This window comes from Parasteatoda tepidariorum, chromosome 8 (assembly GCF_982258835.1).
Source record: "Parasteatoda tepidariorum strain Cologne lab strain chromosome 8, Ptep-v5.0, whole genome shotgun sequence".
NCBI lineage: Eukaryota > Metazoa > Arthropoda > Arachnida > Araneae > Theridiidae > Parasteatoda > Parasteatoda tepidariorum.
Genome location: NC_141762.1, coordinates 62049329 through 62064623, shown reverse-complemented (window position 1 = coordinate 62064623; position 15295 = coordinate 62049329). Strand labels below are relative to the sequence as shown.

Sequence of the window (15295 nt, the reverse complement as noted above, 5' to 3'; positions counted from 1 at the left end):
GTAATGCATTATTATCACTTGTGGTCTAGTCACCTTATCACCTTTTCTTTCACATTCACTCCTTTATCGCGGTGGACGAAATAACTCGTCTTCCAAGTATATTTCCTGTGCGCTATTATTGCATTATTGAGATATAGATTTTTTAAAGTAAAAAGAAAAAAGTTTTGAATAGATTTGTGTTTTGTTTGAATTATAACGCTGCGGGGGAACTTTTGGCCCGGAGAGTCAAATCAAGGCTTGCCATTGCTACGTTTAAAGTTTTAATTGCGCTTAATAATGATTTCTTCCATACACAGTTATTCAATTCCTATTATTAGTTCACGCTCTCCCAATATATTTTTATATCGTGTTCAAATTTTCAATCGTTTGTGGGGAGAGTAGTTATCGACCATGTCAACCGTCATCTATGAAAAGGTACCCCAACATAGAGTCGAGTTAACATGTCTTATATACTAGTGAATTGTAATTGTAATTTTGTAGTGGTAGATACGCTACACGTTAATAAAATACTTTTTATTCATCCACTCAAGTTCAAATACATTTTTTCATACTTGTAGTGGATGACACTTGATGTTAATACAGTTTTTTCAAATATTAATTCGTTAATTAAATTTAATTAATTAATTTTAGTTTTATATTGGAGAAAAAATTCTAATTATTTAATAAAAAGTAACTGGAATAAAACTTATCTTTGTTGACCTAAGCAGGAATTGATTTTTAAATTTTTTTTACTTGTGATTTTCTTCTTAAAGCAGCAATTATCAAAAGAGAGGGAAAAACATGGTGACATTCTTTCCAGATTCTTGGAAATCTATTTTCTTTAAAGCTTGCAACTCCTGGGATTCACACCTCAACCTCACCGCACCTGTTTTTATCTCCGTCTTTTATTATCTCATCTAAATTTCTGTCCTATCAAGGAAACCCACTTTTAACCATTGTTATCATCAATTAAATTTTTCTTTCTGAATGATTCTGTTTCAGGATTGATGATTGTTCTTCATTGTAGAGCAGGAACTATAGTATGTCTGTTTATGTGGTATTAAATATTTTTGTTTAACTTTTTTTCAAATATTTTTATGCATATAAAAAAAAGTAAATTTTTCATTTACTTGCATAACAAATATTTCAATATTTACTTTGTGCTTCTCTACCCCAAGTAGCACAGAGATATTGTAACAGCTTTAGTCTACATCGACCAACATTGTCAATATTGGCGAAAATCGACATTGTGTGTGCGATATTGTAAGATTCCAGCCGATTTCACATTAAAAGTCTGTTTGTAAAACTTTTCATTTTAAACTTTATTGTGTTCTTAAATCAAAATTAATCATTCAAAAGACAAAAAATGACGTCAAATTGTTATAATTCCAAAAAATAAATTTAAAATATAAATTTAGAGATATCCGAAATGCTGAGAGATATCGATCGACGTTCCAAAACGTTTTTACAATATCGAACAATATTGTTTCGCGATATTGAATATACGTTATAAAAAAATTTGGAACTTCTTATATAATTTTCGTGAATTACTGGTTGGGGAATAATGAACAGCTGTAAAAATATTTTTTTTTCTTGGAATCATTCACGCATTCAGTTTTACTCTATGTTTTGTCATAACGTTCATAAAGTTTATAAAATTTCGACTTTTTGAGATGAACCTAAAATTTTGAGGAACTATGTTATGTTGTTGCTATGTGCGGATACTTGGGATTTAATGAAACTAAATCAATACAAATTTGGTCAGTTACTACTAAAATGACAAGAACATAAAAATAGGTATGGTAGTGGTCACTTTAAGGAAATATTTAAAACATTTTTCCTATTTATTCGTGTCCTTTAATTTTAATGTACAAAATATTGTAGAAAATTGCTGCGTTACCATTGATGGACTTAATTCAAGTAGCTATTTTATTTTTATTCTTTTAGTTCACTGTAAAAACCTTTGATGTATAGCTGACCCCATATTTGGTGTTGAGATAAACTAAATGCATTTTTTAGTACAGAACTGTAGTTATCGTGAAATAAATTATATAAAATATACAAAATAACAAGTGTTTGAAAGAATTAATAAAAATGAGCTTGTTTCTTAAACTGAATGCTTTAGAAATGAAGTCATTAAATAATTCTAATGCGCATTAAAATATGCGTTGTCAGTTTCCAAACAGCAAAAAATGAATGGATGAATAAATAAAGCTATAACAGTGAAAAAGTAAGTAAAAAAAAAAAAGGTACTACAAGCACTGTAGAAAATTTTAGTTTACCTCAATACCAAAAAAATGGTTTTAACTACACACCAAAATTTTTTTACAATGTTCTTTAAAGCAACTTTCCTATGAATAAAACACAATAAAAGAAATATTTAGAATATCTTCATGTGTTACATTTTAATAATTGATAATAAACGTGCTTTGATGAAAATAAATTAGGACTAAAGCAAATCTCTTGCATAGATTATTTCCTATCAGGATGCGATTGGGAACAGCTGTGGCACGCAGCATTAAGTAAGTTTCTCACGAGGCATATATAAGAATTTAAATCGAACTTTTGATTTTTATTTGACAGAAATCAGAGATTGATCATGAAGCATCTATCTACGTTTATTCTTTTTTTGGGACTTGTTTGTATAGCAGTAAGTGACTATGTTGTTTCTGAATTATTTTATTTAAAGTATCTGACTAGGTGAAAATCAGCAATTTCGTTTTTTAAAAATAAAAAAAAATTTCTTAGCTTTCTGAACCTTCTTAAACTTATGTTCTTCGATCATTAGAATCGAAGTTGCAGCTGTTTTTTTTTTCTTTGCTTGCTTACAAACGAAGCAGAATACCAATTACATACTTTAAATGCATTTTAAAAAAATATATATATTTTTGATTTTAAGACAATCTTTTTATGTTAACGCAAACTACAAAAAAAAAGTTTAATATAGAATTCTTAGAAAATTCGTATGTAGATTTTATAAACTGATAGCTATGTTTTGAACTAAAAGCTCAGGTCTAATTCTGAATTTATTATTTTTATCATGCTTTAAGTAAGAATGTTTAGAGTTTTTGTGTGAAAAATCAATACTGAAAAATATATTTAGACCTATTACATTGTATAGTTAATACTTTTTAAAAGATTTTAGCTCGAAACACAAGTAATCGTAATACTGATCTAGGGAAAAAAATAATTTTGATATGTATGCATCACAATTTTATTTAGAGATTGTGGTGGGACATTAAGAACGTGACATTTATATTGAAATTTGACCTTATTTTAAGAAAAATATTTTTCTCATTGTACAGCATTTATTTTATATTTATAACGTTCAGGAACTCTGCTTATCAAAAATAAAAATAAAATTTTAATTAAAGTTATTTTTATAAAAAAAACTTGTGTTGAACTCATTCAGATATACCTAAGAAATGTGTAACTTTGCAAATATATCTCAAAAAGTATAACCATATTTATTGGAATAATTCGATGAAATGTGATTGTTTCGAAACTGTAGGTTTTAAATATAAATTAAATATATTGCAGCAAAATGTCTCAAAAAGGATAAACTATTCACTCAAAAAAGAGAAATATAATCAAATTTATGAAATATTTAATGTTAAAAAATGCACATAAATATTGAGAAATAAATATTTTTGTCATACGATCGACAAAAAGCAACCCTGTTCAGGATTGTTCACATCCTTCTCCCAAAAATAGCGAAAAAGTAACGTCGGTTATCATGTGATGAAGGCTGAGCCAAGCCAAGTGCCAACTCCTGGTGAACGAACTATACACTTATCTTCACCTCTGCCTAGCATCCCTGTTTTTTACACTAAAAATAGCAATCCCAATCCATTTTAAGTTTTTCTCTGTATGACTGTAGGGATCACAATGTTTTAAAACATATATTTTTTTTTTATATGAAACCTATTTAACTTGTAGGTTGCTGAATTAGGCAAAAACTGCAGCACATCGTCTGATTGTGACGAAGATGAATGCTGTGTCAATCTCAGTGCCTTTACTACGAACAGATGTCGGAAAATAAGACAGGAAGGTAAGCATATCTATATCAAGATAATAGAAAGAAATTCAAAACGGAACTCATTTGAAATTACACAGTTTAAATTTGAAATTATGTTAAAACGGCAATTATTTTTTTTAAAGCAATTAATAAGCAATCCTATGACATTATGTTTGGAATAACTAGTTTTATAATTGCGTGCCGTGCAAAAATATTCTGATGCGTTTCAATATTTTGTTTATTCTCTCCAGCTATTAAGATTACTCGTTAGTAAGAGAAATTGACAGAATCCGAAATTTAAACAAGATCGTTTAGGTTGTTTTGCTCTTGAGTAATAATACTATGACTACTAAGAGCTACTAAGAACTAAGAACTACTGGATAATAAGAACTACTGGACCAATTTTAATGAAATTGGATATGTACATACATTGATATAATACAAAACAAATAACCATTCAACAATTGTAATACACGAGCATGATCGCGCGTAGCACCAGTTGGAGTCGGAAGGTTTGAAACAGCGGTTGCAGAATAAACAAATAAAAATGGGTTAATAGGAGGTAGGGTCCCTTCTTACATATATACAGACCTTGCAGCATGATTTCATACTTGAAATAAGGCAGTTTATCATTTCCTGTGGCAATTGGTCAGACTCGTTCAGCAACGGTATTTTCATTCTCTGGATGGTTTTCGGAGGTGGTAGCGGATTGCAGTTGCCCTCTTCAAAGCATCCCAGACGTGCTCTATAGGGTTGAAGTCTGGAGATTTGGCTGGCCAATCCATCCTTCAGATATCCTCACTCTCTAGAAATTCGTTGACCTGAAGAGCTCTATGTGGCCTCACGTTATCGTCCATTAAAATGAGCTTAAGGGCAAAATGCATCCCTGAAAAAGCGGACATAGAGCTCCAAAACCTCATCCTTACATCTCACACCAGTTACAGAGCCTCTTTCAAAGACAAGGAGAGGTGTGCGACCATCTAACATGATGCCTGCCCAGACCATTAAACGTACTGCTCCATAATGGTCTATTTCGCGGACATTGGAGAGTAGGTAGCGGGTCCCTGGTTCTCTACATATGAAAATACGTCGAGAATCGGTGCTTAGGCTGAACCGGGGCTCATCAGTGAAGAAAACGGTCGCCCATTAATCCATACTCCAATCTCTATGCTCTCTGCACCATGCTTCATGGACTATTCTGTTCATAAAAATGAGCGGAACGCAAACAGTAGGTCTTCTTCCAAACAACCCTCTCTCACGAAGTAGTTTGGAAACAGTCACCCTTGATACACAGGTTCCTGTGGCGGCATGCAAGCCACGAGAGAGCTGAGAAGCTGTAGCCTCTCTGTTACGCCTCGCTTTAATGGACAAATGGCGATCTTCTCTGCCCGTCGTGGCTCTTGGACGACCTTGTCCAGGCTTTCTCTCGATGGATCCGGTATCCTGGAACAGTTTCCATAAGTTACACACGACGCTGGCCATTAAAATGAACTCTCCAGAAATCAGGACCTGAGATTGGCCTGCTTCTAGCCTCCCCACCATTCGCCACCTCATTCCATCATCTAAACGTTGGAGGTTATGCATTTTTACTGTTGCAATCTGAATGTAACCTATTGCTTCAAAATAATACTAAGAAATTCGCCAAGGTGTACTAGCGAACGAAATGCATCTTAACTTACGCGCTCTTATAAAGCATGTTTCTCTACTTGCTCAACCTGCACACACGTGTACGCTTACGTATTTGATGTACAAGATTCGCATTTTTGTTTAGAAGCAATGGTCTTACATTCAGTTCAGTTCTTTTCATGAAATTCGATAAAATATGCAAATTCTCTTAATTTATTTCCCCAGTGTATTTTAAAAAGGTTTTCATTATTTAAGAATTAATTCATCAATTCTGTTCAAACTTAAGTTTTTTTTATATTTAAAATTGCATAGTTTGTACTGATGTTAAAATTTGTATATTTCATAATTAAAAACTTTTTCTTTTATTGTGATTAAAATAAATATTAAAAAACAATAATAAATAATTTTCAAAGATTATATTTAACACGAAATTATTTTTGGATAAATTTAATGCTGGTGTGCAAAAATATTTTGATTCACTTAAATAATTTCATAGATTCTCGTGTTGTTTCCTCTTTTTATGTATTTAAATATGTAACACGTATAATATTTTAGGGGATTTCTGCTTTACAAAAGAGCACACTCACCATGACGATGAGGGTGTCTATCGATTTATGTGTCCTTGCGTTGAAGGGTTAGACTGCGTACCCGAAGAAGAATACGAAAAAGATGGGGTATGGAGTTTCTTTCTTTTATTTTGATGAAAAACCAGATCATTAAATATTAATTAATAACTAATGATTTTTGATACAGAAAATAACAGCATCAATCTCTTGGACCGATTAGTTCTTAATTTGGTATAAATGAGAAATATAGCTTAGTCGAAGAAAGCTTTAATGGATATTTTTGAGAAAAAAATTTAGAGTCTTCGAGGGAAGAACGATTGGTTGATTTTGGAGAATTTAGTGGATGAAATTATTTGATTGATTTCAGAGTCGAAGAAAGTTCCAAGGATATTTAATTTGAAAAAAAAAAATCAACAAATTACCTAGGAAGCTTGCCTCTTAGCAGAACACCAAGAAAGCGAAAGCTAGGACGGAAACTGTCTAAGTTAGGGATTATAGATATCGACATTTTAAAGCTTGTGTGCAATAACTGAAGACAAAGCATAATATCTGGTTCTTATTGTCAAACTTTTAAACATAATTTACTTTTTTTTTCTAATATTCATTCCTAATTTACATCCTTTTACAAAATTATTTGGCACTTAAAACCTTCATTCACTAAGCTCTTCAATGGAATGAACATAGAAAGCAAATAAAAAACGACTTTGTTTGGTTTCTTACATAGCGTGGGGTAAAGACCGGGTGGTTGTTTTCAACCTCTGCTCTCCTATCTAAATTGAATACAGTACGCATGCGCCACTGTTGTCTTCGGATCATCATTAAACATGAATCCCCGATTTTCGTCAAGTATCTATTAGTGTAGTTTTAGTCCAACATTAGCAACCAAACTGGATGGTTTCGCCAAGTAGACGCACTCTAATTGTTTAACATTTGTTCTCCGACCTTAAATTGCATGACAAAAGTTGCTTGATTCGGCAAATTCAAACATTCTTTATAAAAGTGACCATTAGTTTTGTTGCACTCAGCTTTTATTATAACTGAAATAATCCATATTTCCTTTTCAGGTGAAAGTTATCCGTAACTCTAAGTGCAACGCAAAGAAAGCAGATGAATGAAAAACGTCTTTGCTCTAAATCAGCGTATCAGCATAACAATGAGTGTTAAATGTTAAAGCAACAATAAAAACATTAATAAACTTTTTTTTAAAAAATGGTATTCTTTTATTTACTACTCAGTTTACATCTAAAAACTTTAAAAACAAATCATCGAAAATTATGTAACTCCGCCTGTTTATTTTGAAATACTGAGACTAAAAGTGATTGAATATAGTGCTTTTATATCTTGTCCGATTTGTGATATCACTGTATTAAGCAATAGATAAAAAAGAAGAAACTGGAGTGTATTGATTTTAAAATTAAGATAACTTAGTGCAAACATGAGAGTGGAGCTAACAACTTTTTTGAATAAGTGAAGATGACCGCTTGTTAGTCATCATATGTTAATTACACTTGTAAATTTCATTCACAAAACAGGAAATAAACAAAACAGTTCAGCAATTTCCTTTAAAAAGAATTCAATTTCTTATTTATTTTTGGGTGTGAACAAAGTGAAAACTGCTTATTTATGCAGATATTAATATCAATATTATATTTATTATTTTTTATTAACATTATTTATTAATATTATTTTTAATTTTTTATTTATTAATGTTATATTAGTTATTAATATTTTTTAATATAATAGTTCGAATTTTTGATACACTTTAAGTAGCAAAGTATGCAATACTTTTTTTTTATTTCCTATGAGCTGCACAATCAGTCTTCCCGATGAGCAGACCTAATGCGTTCTCCAGAAGTGGTATCCACTCTTTCAGGACCACCACAATGGATGAGATACCGTTGGCCATGCTAATTTGGACGTCTAGTTTCTGCCTCACTAGATGGCAGCACCGAGACTCTATTTGGATGCTGAAGTGCTATAGGAATTTTAATTTTGCCGGAAATGCCAAGAGTCAAGAAGGCACTCCAGGGATCTTTTACATGCCGCATAATCATACGACATGGTCGCTGAGGAGGCCGCTGAGGATTTTCCGCATCCCGAAAATCCGGTGTCTGGGCCGGGGATCGAACCCGCAAACTTGGGCTCAGAACGCCGATGACGAACCAACTGAGCCACCCAGCCACAAGTATCTAATACAAACCTGACTATATTGAACTTATAACTGAAATTTTTAGAGGCGGGTTATTAAGGGTTTGAAATCCGTAAAAAAATAATTGTGTTTATTCCGAGACAGAGGGAAAACTTAATTTTGTACCGAATTTTCTTATTTAAATTATCATCGCAGATTATTTAGCATGGTCGTGGGCGATTTAAATTAGAATATTTTTACTTGAGGAAGCCAAACATTTACTACCATACATACCAAATCTTTCATGAATTTGTAATATTGTAATTAATACGAATTTAATTTTTTTTAATTTTTGTTATTTAGATCATATATCAATTACTTGAAAAAATTAATGCGTAATTGTAAATGGGAAAGAAAGCTGAAATCCTGTTGAAATGCCCACACGCCAGTAATTAGCGTAGACTTGGATGCTTTTTTTCGTCTAAATAAAAAACTAATTTTTACATTTAAAAAATTATAATTAGATCAGTTAAGACTAATATAATCAATATGGACGATTCAAATTGCGCATGTCATTACGTCTACAAGCAGACAGCTTCCATTGAATCTTCTCAGGATTTTGAGAGACTATGTGACAGACGTCCATGAGGCAACCCCACGGATCATAGTGGCTACTTCCAGTGACACCAGACAGATATCCATAAGACGATTCTCACTTATTAGGCGAACATATATCGTTGTTCGTATAGATATCGTAGATAGATAAATCGTTGAAAATGGCATTGAAATTTATAAGAAATGTGCATGTTATTATCGATGAAAAATTGCTTTCCTTGAGACGCCACCAGCAAGACACTGCATTTCTCGCCAAATATGGATTTGAGTGTAGTTGTTATTGAATGGCAAGTTTTGAATATGATACTGCTACACTAATAAAAAATTGCACACAGTGAATTTCCCGAATAAAATATTCAAAATCACTAAAATATACGAACAAGCAAAAAATATAATATACTAAGATCAACGGACAAAAAAAAATCAGTCATCCTAGTGAGCAAGCACCGAACAATCGTTAGGTTTCTTTAGATGAAGCAATGGTAAAGGTACGTGATCAACTGCGTGCGCACTGCCTCAACGTGATGAAAGGCAAGTAGCCATCAGTAAGGTATTTTTGTTTTTAGCGGAAATTGTGTGTAAATACGGGTAAGTGTAAGGATGTGACTGAGTGGCAGGAAGAGGCAATTGTATTTGACCATGCCCATGGTCAGTGGCGTTATTTTGGGGAAGGTTAGGGGGATAAAACTCCCTCCGAAATTATATATATACTACTTAATTGATGAACTATTGTCTTGTAAGTAGGATATGGACATAAAAAAGTTAATTTTTTTGTGTAATTTAAACGTTTAGAATATATATATATATATATATATATATATATATATATATATATATATATATATATATATATATATATATATATATATATATATACACTGGTGTGCAAAACTTAAGCAACAAATGCGTTTTTTGTCATAACTCTACAAAAAATCATCCGATTGACATGAAATTTGAGTATGATATACATTACTTTGTACTTAAACGTTGGTGAAAGAATAATGGCGCAGAAATGAATTTAAAGCTTTAAGTAGGGTATGGAACAAAAAAAGGCTTTATTTGACACATAGTGGCGTTACACATGATTGCCTGAAGAAGCGTAAGTACAACTGGCAGATGTTCCCTAGTATGGGACATGCCCTCCCCTTACTGTAATTGTTGCTTGGCATCGTCTCTCCATGCTAAGCACCAGATTATCCAGGAGTTCTTGGGGTAAACGTCTCCATTCCTCCTTTAACGCATCTTTCAGCTGATGGGAGTCACCAGGAGAATACTGTCTTGTCGCAAGACGTCTCCCTAGTGCATCCCACACATGCTCTATGGGATTTAGATCTGGAGAATAAGCTGGCCAATCCATTCGTGTGATATCTTCACTTACCAGTAGCTCCTGAGCATTAGCAGTACGGTGTGGCCGGGCATTGCCATCCATAAAAATGAAGTCTGGTCCAATGGCCTCTCGGAACAGACGCACATGGGGTAGGATTACCTCATTGCAGTAGCGGTCTCCAGTTACAGAACCTCGGTCGAAGATCTGAAGCTCAGTCCGCCCGTTCAACATAATGCCACCCCAGACGACAACTCCAGGACCTCCGTAACGATCTCTTTCCGCGATGTTATTGGGATGAAATCGAGCTCCAACCTCTCTCCAGATCAACTGACGTTGAGAATCGCTTGTTGCACTAAAACGACTCTCATCTGTGAAGAGGACGCGACTCCATTGATGAGGTGTCCAGGTTTCGTGTTCTCTGCACCACTGTAAATGGTGCCGCCGATGGCTAACTCTTAAAGGTATGCAGCGCTCAGGACGTCTAGCAAATAAGCCACCTTTGTGGAGGCGTCTGGCCACTGTAAATCTTGATACTTGTCGTCCTGTGGCTGTGTACACAGTTGCTGAGGTATGGCGCTCGCTGACTGAAAACGGTTTCTTTTCGCCTGAAGAACAATGTAACGGTCCTCTCTTGGTGTTGTTTTCCTTGGACGGCCAACACCAACCTTCCGAACAGCTGTACCAGTAGTTCTAAAGGCATTCCAAGCACGAGAAACAACACTTTTGTTGATCCCGAACTCTTCGGCGACACTGGTCACACTACGCACCTCCTCAAGCTTCCCAATCATTCTTTCTCGAGTAAAGTAGTCTAAATGATTTCTTGAAGACATGTTTCACAAAACAAATCACTTGCACTTGCAGCGAATGTCTTTAACTACGGTGCTCTTCATCCTTTTATCACAGCTTTGACCTGCGCGCGCCGACCAACAAGGCTTACGTACACTTACATCACCTACGACGTTTTATTTCTAAAATTCGCATACAAATTATCTTTCTACTGAATTACGTGCATATTATACTGCAATTTCATGGCTATCTTATACTTTGTTGGGGAGCTGTGGCCGAATCACAAATGTTGCTTAAGTTTTGCACACCAGTGTATATATAGGATATCCTGGTTGGCAGAGACTCACGTTCCTGAAAGCGGGATTCGAATCCAGCCGGCCGAAAGCTCCCTCTGTTGTAAATGATGACTGATGTACGTTAAATCTGTTGGGTCACGAAATCCTCCTATTTCTCATAACAAATTATACCTCTTGGGATTACTTCATTGGAGATTGATAATTCTCTGGTACAGATCAAAATTGCAATCTGTAGATTGCAATCTGTAGATCGAATTCTTGGCCATAGATGACGATGACGTCACGTAAAAACAAAAGGAATTATACTCCATCTGTTCAATGGCCGACGACAATAACAACAACAGAAGGAGATAACCGTTAACCCCCCCCCCTCTAACATATATTAAAACTACGTTAACGCTACTGCCTATGAAGTGGTGAATGAAGTTACTGGATTTGTTGGTGTTTCAATGCTGACTGTTCAATGCATCTACAAACACTGGTGTAATACACGTGGTCACGAAAGACGGCGTCAGAATTGTGGTCTCAAAAATAACTTGCATGAAAGGGACCGGAGACGTGTTTCACGACTTGGCAATCAAATTCGTTTGAATTGTTTCAATTAGTGAATGACGGTCCATCCCGACCTGTAAGTGAGGGAACATTGCGACGGGAGCTGCATGCAATGAGCATTTGGAGTCGAACACCTCGTAAGAGACCAGTGCTCATACGGGCACATAAAGCTGAGGGACTTCAGTGGGCTTGAAGTCACCCATCAGTTGCTGACAGACAGTTGCTGACAGGCGGAATGTAATATAGTCTGAGAAATCACGTTTCCGTCTTTTTTCAAATAACGCACTTCGTCGAGTGCACTGAAGACTAGATGAAACGTTTCCTCCTGACTGTGTGCAAGTTCAGATTCAAGCCGGAGGTGAGTCTGTCATGTTTTGGGGGTGTTTTCTTATTATGGATTGGGCCCTCTCACTAAGGTGGCCACTAATATGTTCATTTGAACATTCCGGATGATCAGGTGTTGCCTTTCAGTCTACATCTTCATGAAGAGTATGCTGCCGATACCCCCATTTTTCAAGATGACAACAGCAAAGTTCATAGAACTAGAAAAATATGTGACTGGTTTTATGAACACTCAGACACTCAATTACATCTCGAATGGCCTGCAAATCACCTGACTTGAACCCATTGAAAATTTGTGGAACATGTTGCAACAATGGGTCTCTCATTTTTCGAGGGCAGGAGAATCTTCGAGGTCTGCTCCAAATGTCAAACTGAACAGACTTCTCCCGAACACATCCTGAATTGTTTGGGACTTTCTAGAGAGGACATATACTTATCCTCCCCTTCTAGTCCCCGATTTTCTTAGGGTCAACGGTCTGATGGACCTTGTCTGACTTCGTCAGGCATTAGAGGATAAGCCACAACAATTGTTGTGGCTTATCCTTGTTAACAACAACAGCAACAACGGGTAAAACACCGAAATCAGCATCGTCTCAATTTGGTGGATTTGCGTATTCTCAGCGAGAGGCTGAGACTGGATTCGACGTACTTGCAAAACCTTATGGACTCACTTTCTAACCGAATCCTAGCAGTTATCAAATCCAGAGGTGATTAACATTATTAAATGATGTTTTTCATGATTTCTCTAAGGGTGACTAATTTTTCGTCCGGTGTGCTTCTGTATTTTAAAAATTCTTGCAAAATAAAGTAAAAACATTAGATTACAGTACATTAAGAGACATAAATTGATTTCAGGAAAAATGCAAGAATGATATCGAAGCTTGATGAATTTCTACTGAGGAAAACAGGACTGAAATCCACTTAACCTGTTTGTTTGCCAAAAGAAACAGAAACAGCGAGGAATTGTCACTCATGGAATCATCTTTGTTTCACGAGTCAGTCAAACTTGTTTAGAGATTTATCAGCCTGCCTTTCTCGATAGATATTTGATAGATAACAATAAGATTTTTGTTTATTTCTTGATGTGCATTTTTATGTATAATAAGAAGAAAAATCAATTAAAAATCTAATTTACTTAAAGAACTTTCTACGGAAGGAGAACCAAACAATCGGAATGGCATGTCGGTTTGGAATTCATGCCAAAAGAAATGCGCTTTCATTGCAAGCGCTTCGACTTTTCTAACTCACGAAAAAGTAACCTCATCATTTAAGTTTTTCCTTCACCCTTTCACTAATCTTGGTTGAATAATGTTAATAACAACAGAATTAAAAATAAATGAAGAAAATAAGAAATATGCAAATAATAAAAAAATTGGCGATCGAAATGGGCTGCAGGTGGCGTAGAGCAGAAGTCTCTACCTATGGCAACACTTTGCATGCTTTCCCTATTAGCATGTGGAGAGTCATAGAGGAGGGAAGTATTTTAGTTTCTCTCTTGATTTTCATATAGATTAAGATCTTTTAAGTTGGAAAACTATATGGAACTGAAAACTACATTAAACGAAGTTCTACAGAAAAGAGTCACGGAAATTTTAAAAAATATTTTTATTGAATAAAAATGACAAATATTAAAAAAAGGGAAAATATCGTAGTACATTCCGATTTAACTGAAAAGAGGAGGAGAGGGAAGGGAGAAGGGCCAAAGGCATGAAACCGGTCTCTTTCCAAATGGCGTCTTCGAGCGTTGCGATAGCCAATAAGTAAACAAAAGAAATAAACGTTTGTGAAGAAATCTTATACGAAGAGAAAACAAAAAAAATGTTTTGACTGATAAGAAATTATTTAGTGAAACAGTTTCTTAATAGGATGCTGTGTATGTAATATGACATATGACAATGTAATATGACATATGTAATTTATGGTATAGAAAAAGTGAGCCCAGGTATATCTTAGAAAAAATCAGAAGAATTCAAATTCTGAAAAAAGAAATTTAAAATATAAAAATTCAAACATGATATTTTAGAGACATTTTTTAATTATTATAAATTTTATGGGTTTCTTTGCTTTCACCAGAACTAACTTTTCTTTGTGCTGCTAATTTTAAAATACCAATAGAGTAAAAAGAGAATTTACCATGAAAAAATTATCCCGAGATATACTGCCCTAAATATCTTAGTCACTTTAATAAATTGGATTGTGTTTTCAACACTAGGGAACGCTGCAAGCGCGGTACCGCCTAAATTTCCGGGTTACTGTTTCCGTTGTATTTTAAAGCCATTTGGCATCATTGTGCTTTGAGATTCTTGCAAACAATGAATTTGATTACTTATTACTTGTGTTTACAATGCTAAAAGAGTTAACACTAACGTAAGATGGTGCTCAGCTTGCAACAAGAACAAGCAGTAATAAACTTATGGAAAGAGGCCATATCAAGACTGCAGTCTTGATATGCCAAAAAAGCGAGTTATTCAAAATCTAGCAACCGTGTCACCTTTTTTAACAATATATCTTTACATAACTAAAGCAAATTTTTACTTCAAACTCACCAGAATTACATAAAATCATTAATATCTTATGAAATATGGCAGATTTGAGCTCGGAAATTATCTAATTTACTTCGTTTATTGAAAATAAAATTATCCGTTTGAAAATATCTCCTTTCAGAATAACATATATATAGTAAGCAGCTGCAAACTTTCTAACCGGAACTAGAGCAGGCATACAGCTCGAGATTGTTATTGTTTACATTTCTACTGAAAACACCATCCATACCAGTCCTCTAGAGATTGAAAAATTGATAGAAAAGACGTCCTTCATGAGCATGGATCCATGGATACTATAGGTTGAAGGTCAAGCGATAACGATGTTAACGATGAAGGCAGAAGCCAATGAGATATATAAAATTAATCGATTGCACCAGCTGAGCAATTGCATATATTAAAACATACCTAAATGATATAAATTAATTTTTTAGTTTTACATGGATGATATTAAATTTTTAGAAGTGAAATAAATATTATTTACGTTTATGTATTAAAAGAGCTAGTAACATTTAGAAGT

General features: G+C 34.3%; 1 protein-coding gene across 1 annotated transcript; it reads left to right on the top strand.

Annotated features, from left to right (window-relative positions):
- The first annotated feature begins 2471 nt into the window (after positions 1 to 2471).
- Positions 2472 to 7400, top strand: LOC107446828 (toxin CSTX-20). Its single transcript, XM_016061631.4, has 4 exons — positions 2472 to 2629; positions 3919 to 4030; positions 6179 to 6297; positions 7254 to 7400. The coding sequence occupies exons 1-4, from the start codon at positions 2579 to 2581 to the stop codon at positions 7302 to 7304; spliced, it is 333 nt and encodes a 110-aa protein (XP_015917117.2). The 5' UTR covers positions 2472 to 2578; the 3' UTR covers positions 7305 to 7400.
- Positions 7401 to 15295: the final 7895 nt, after the last annotated feature.

Bases quoted from the DNA above. Each gene is read 5' to 3' on its own strand.
- LOC107446828 (XM_016061631.4), top strand. From the start codon at position 2,579: ATGAAGCATCTATCTACGTTTATTCTTTTTTTGGGACTTGTTTGTATA. The intron at 2,630-3,918 runs GTAAGTGACTAT...TTTAACTTGTAG, and splicing joins TGGGACTTGTTTGTATAGCA to GTTGCTGAATTAGGCAAAAA. The intron at 4,031-6,178 runs GTAAGCATATCT...ATAATATTTTAG, and splicing joins TCGGAAAATAAGACAGGAAG to GGGATTTCTGCTTTACAAAA.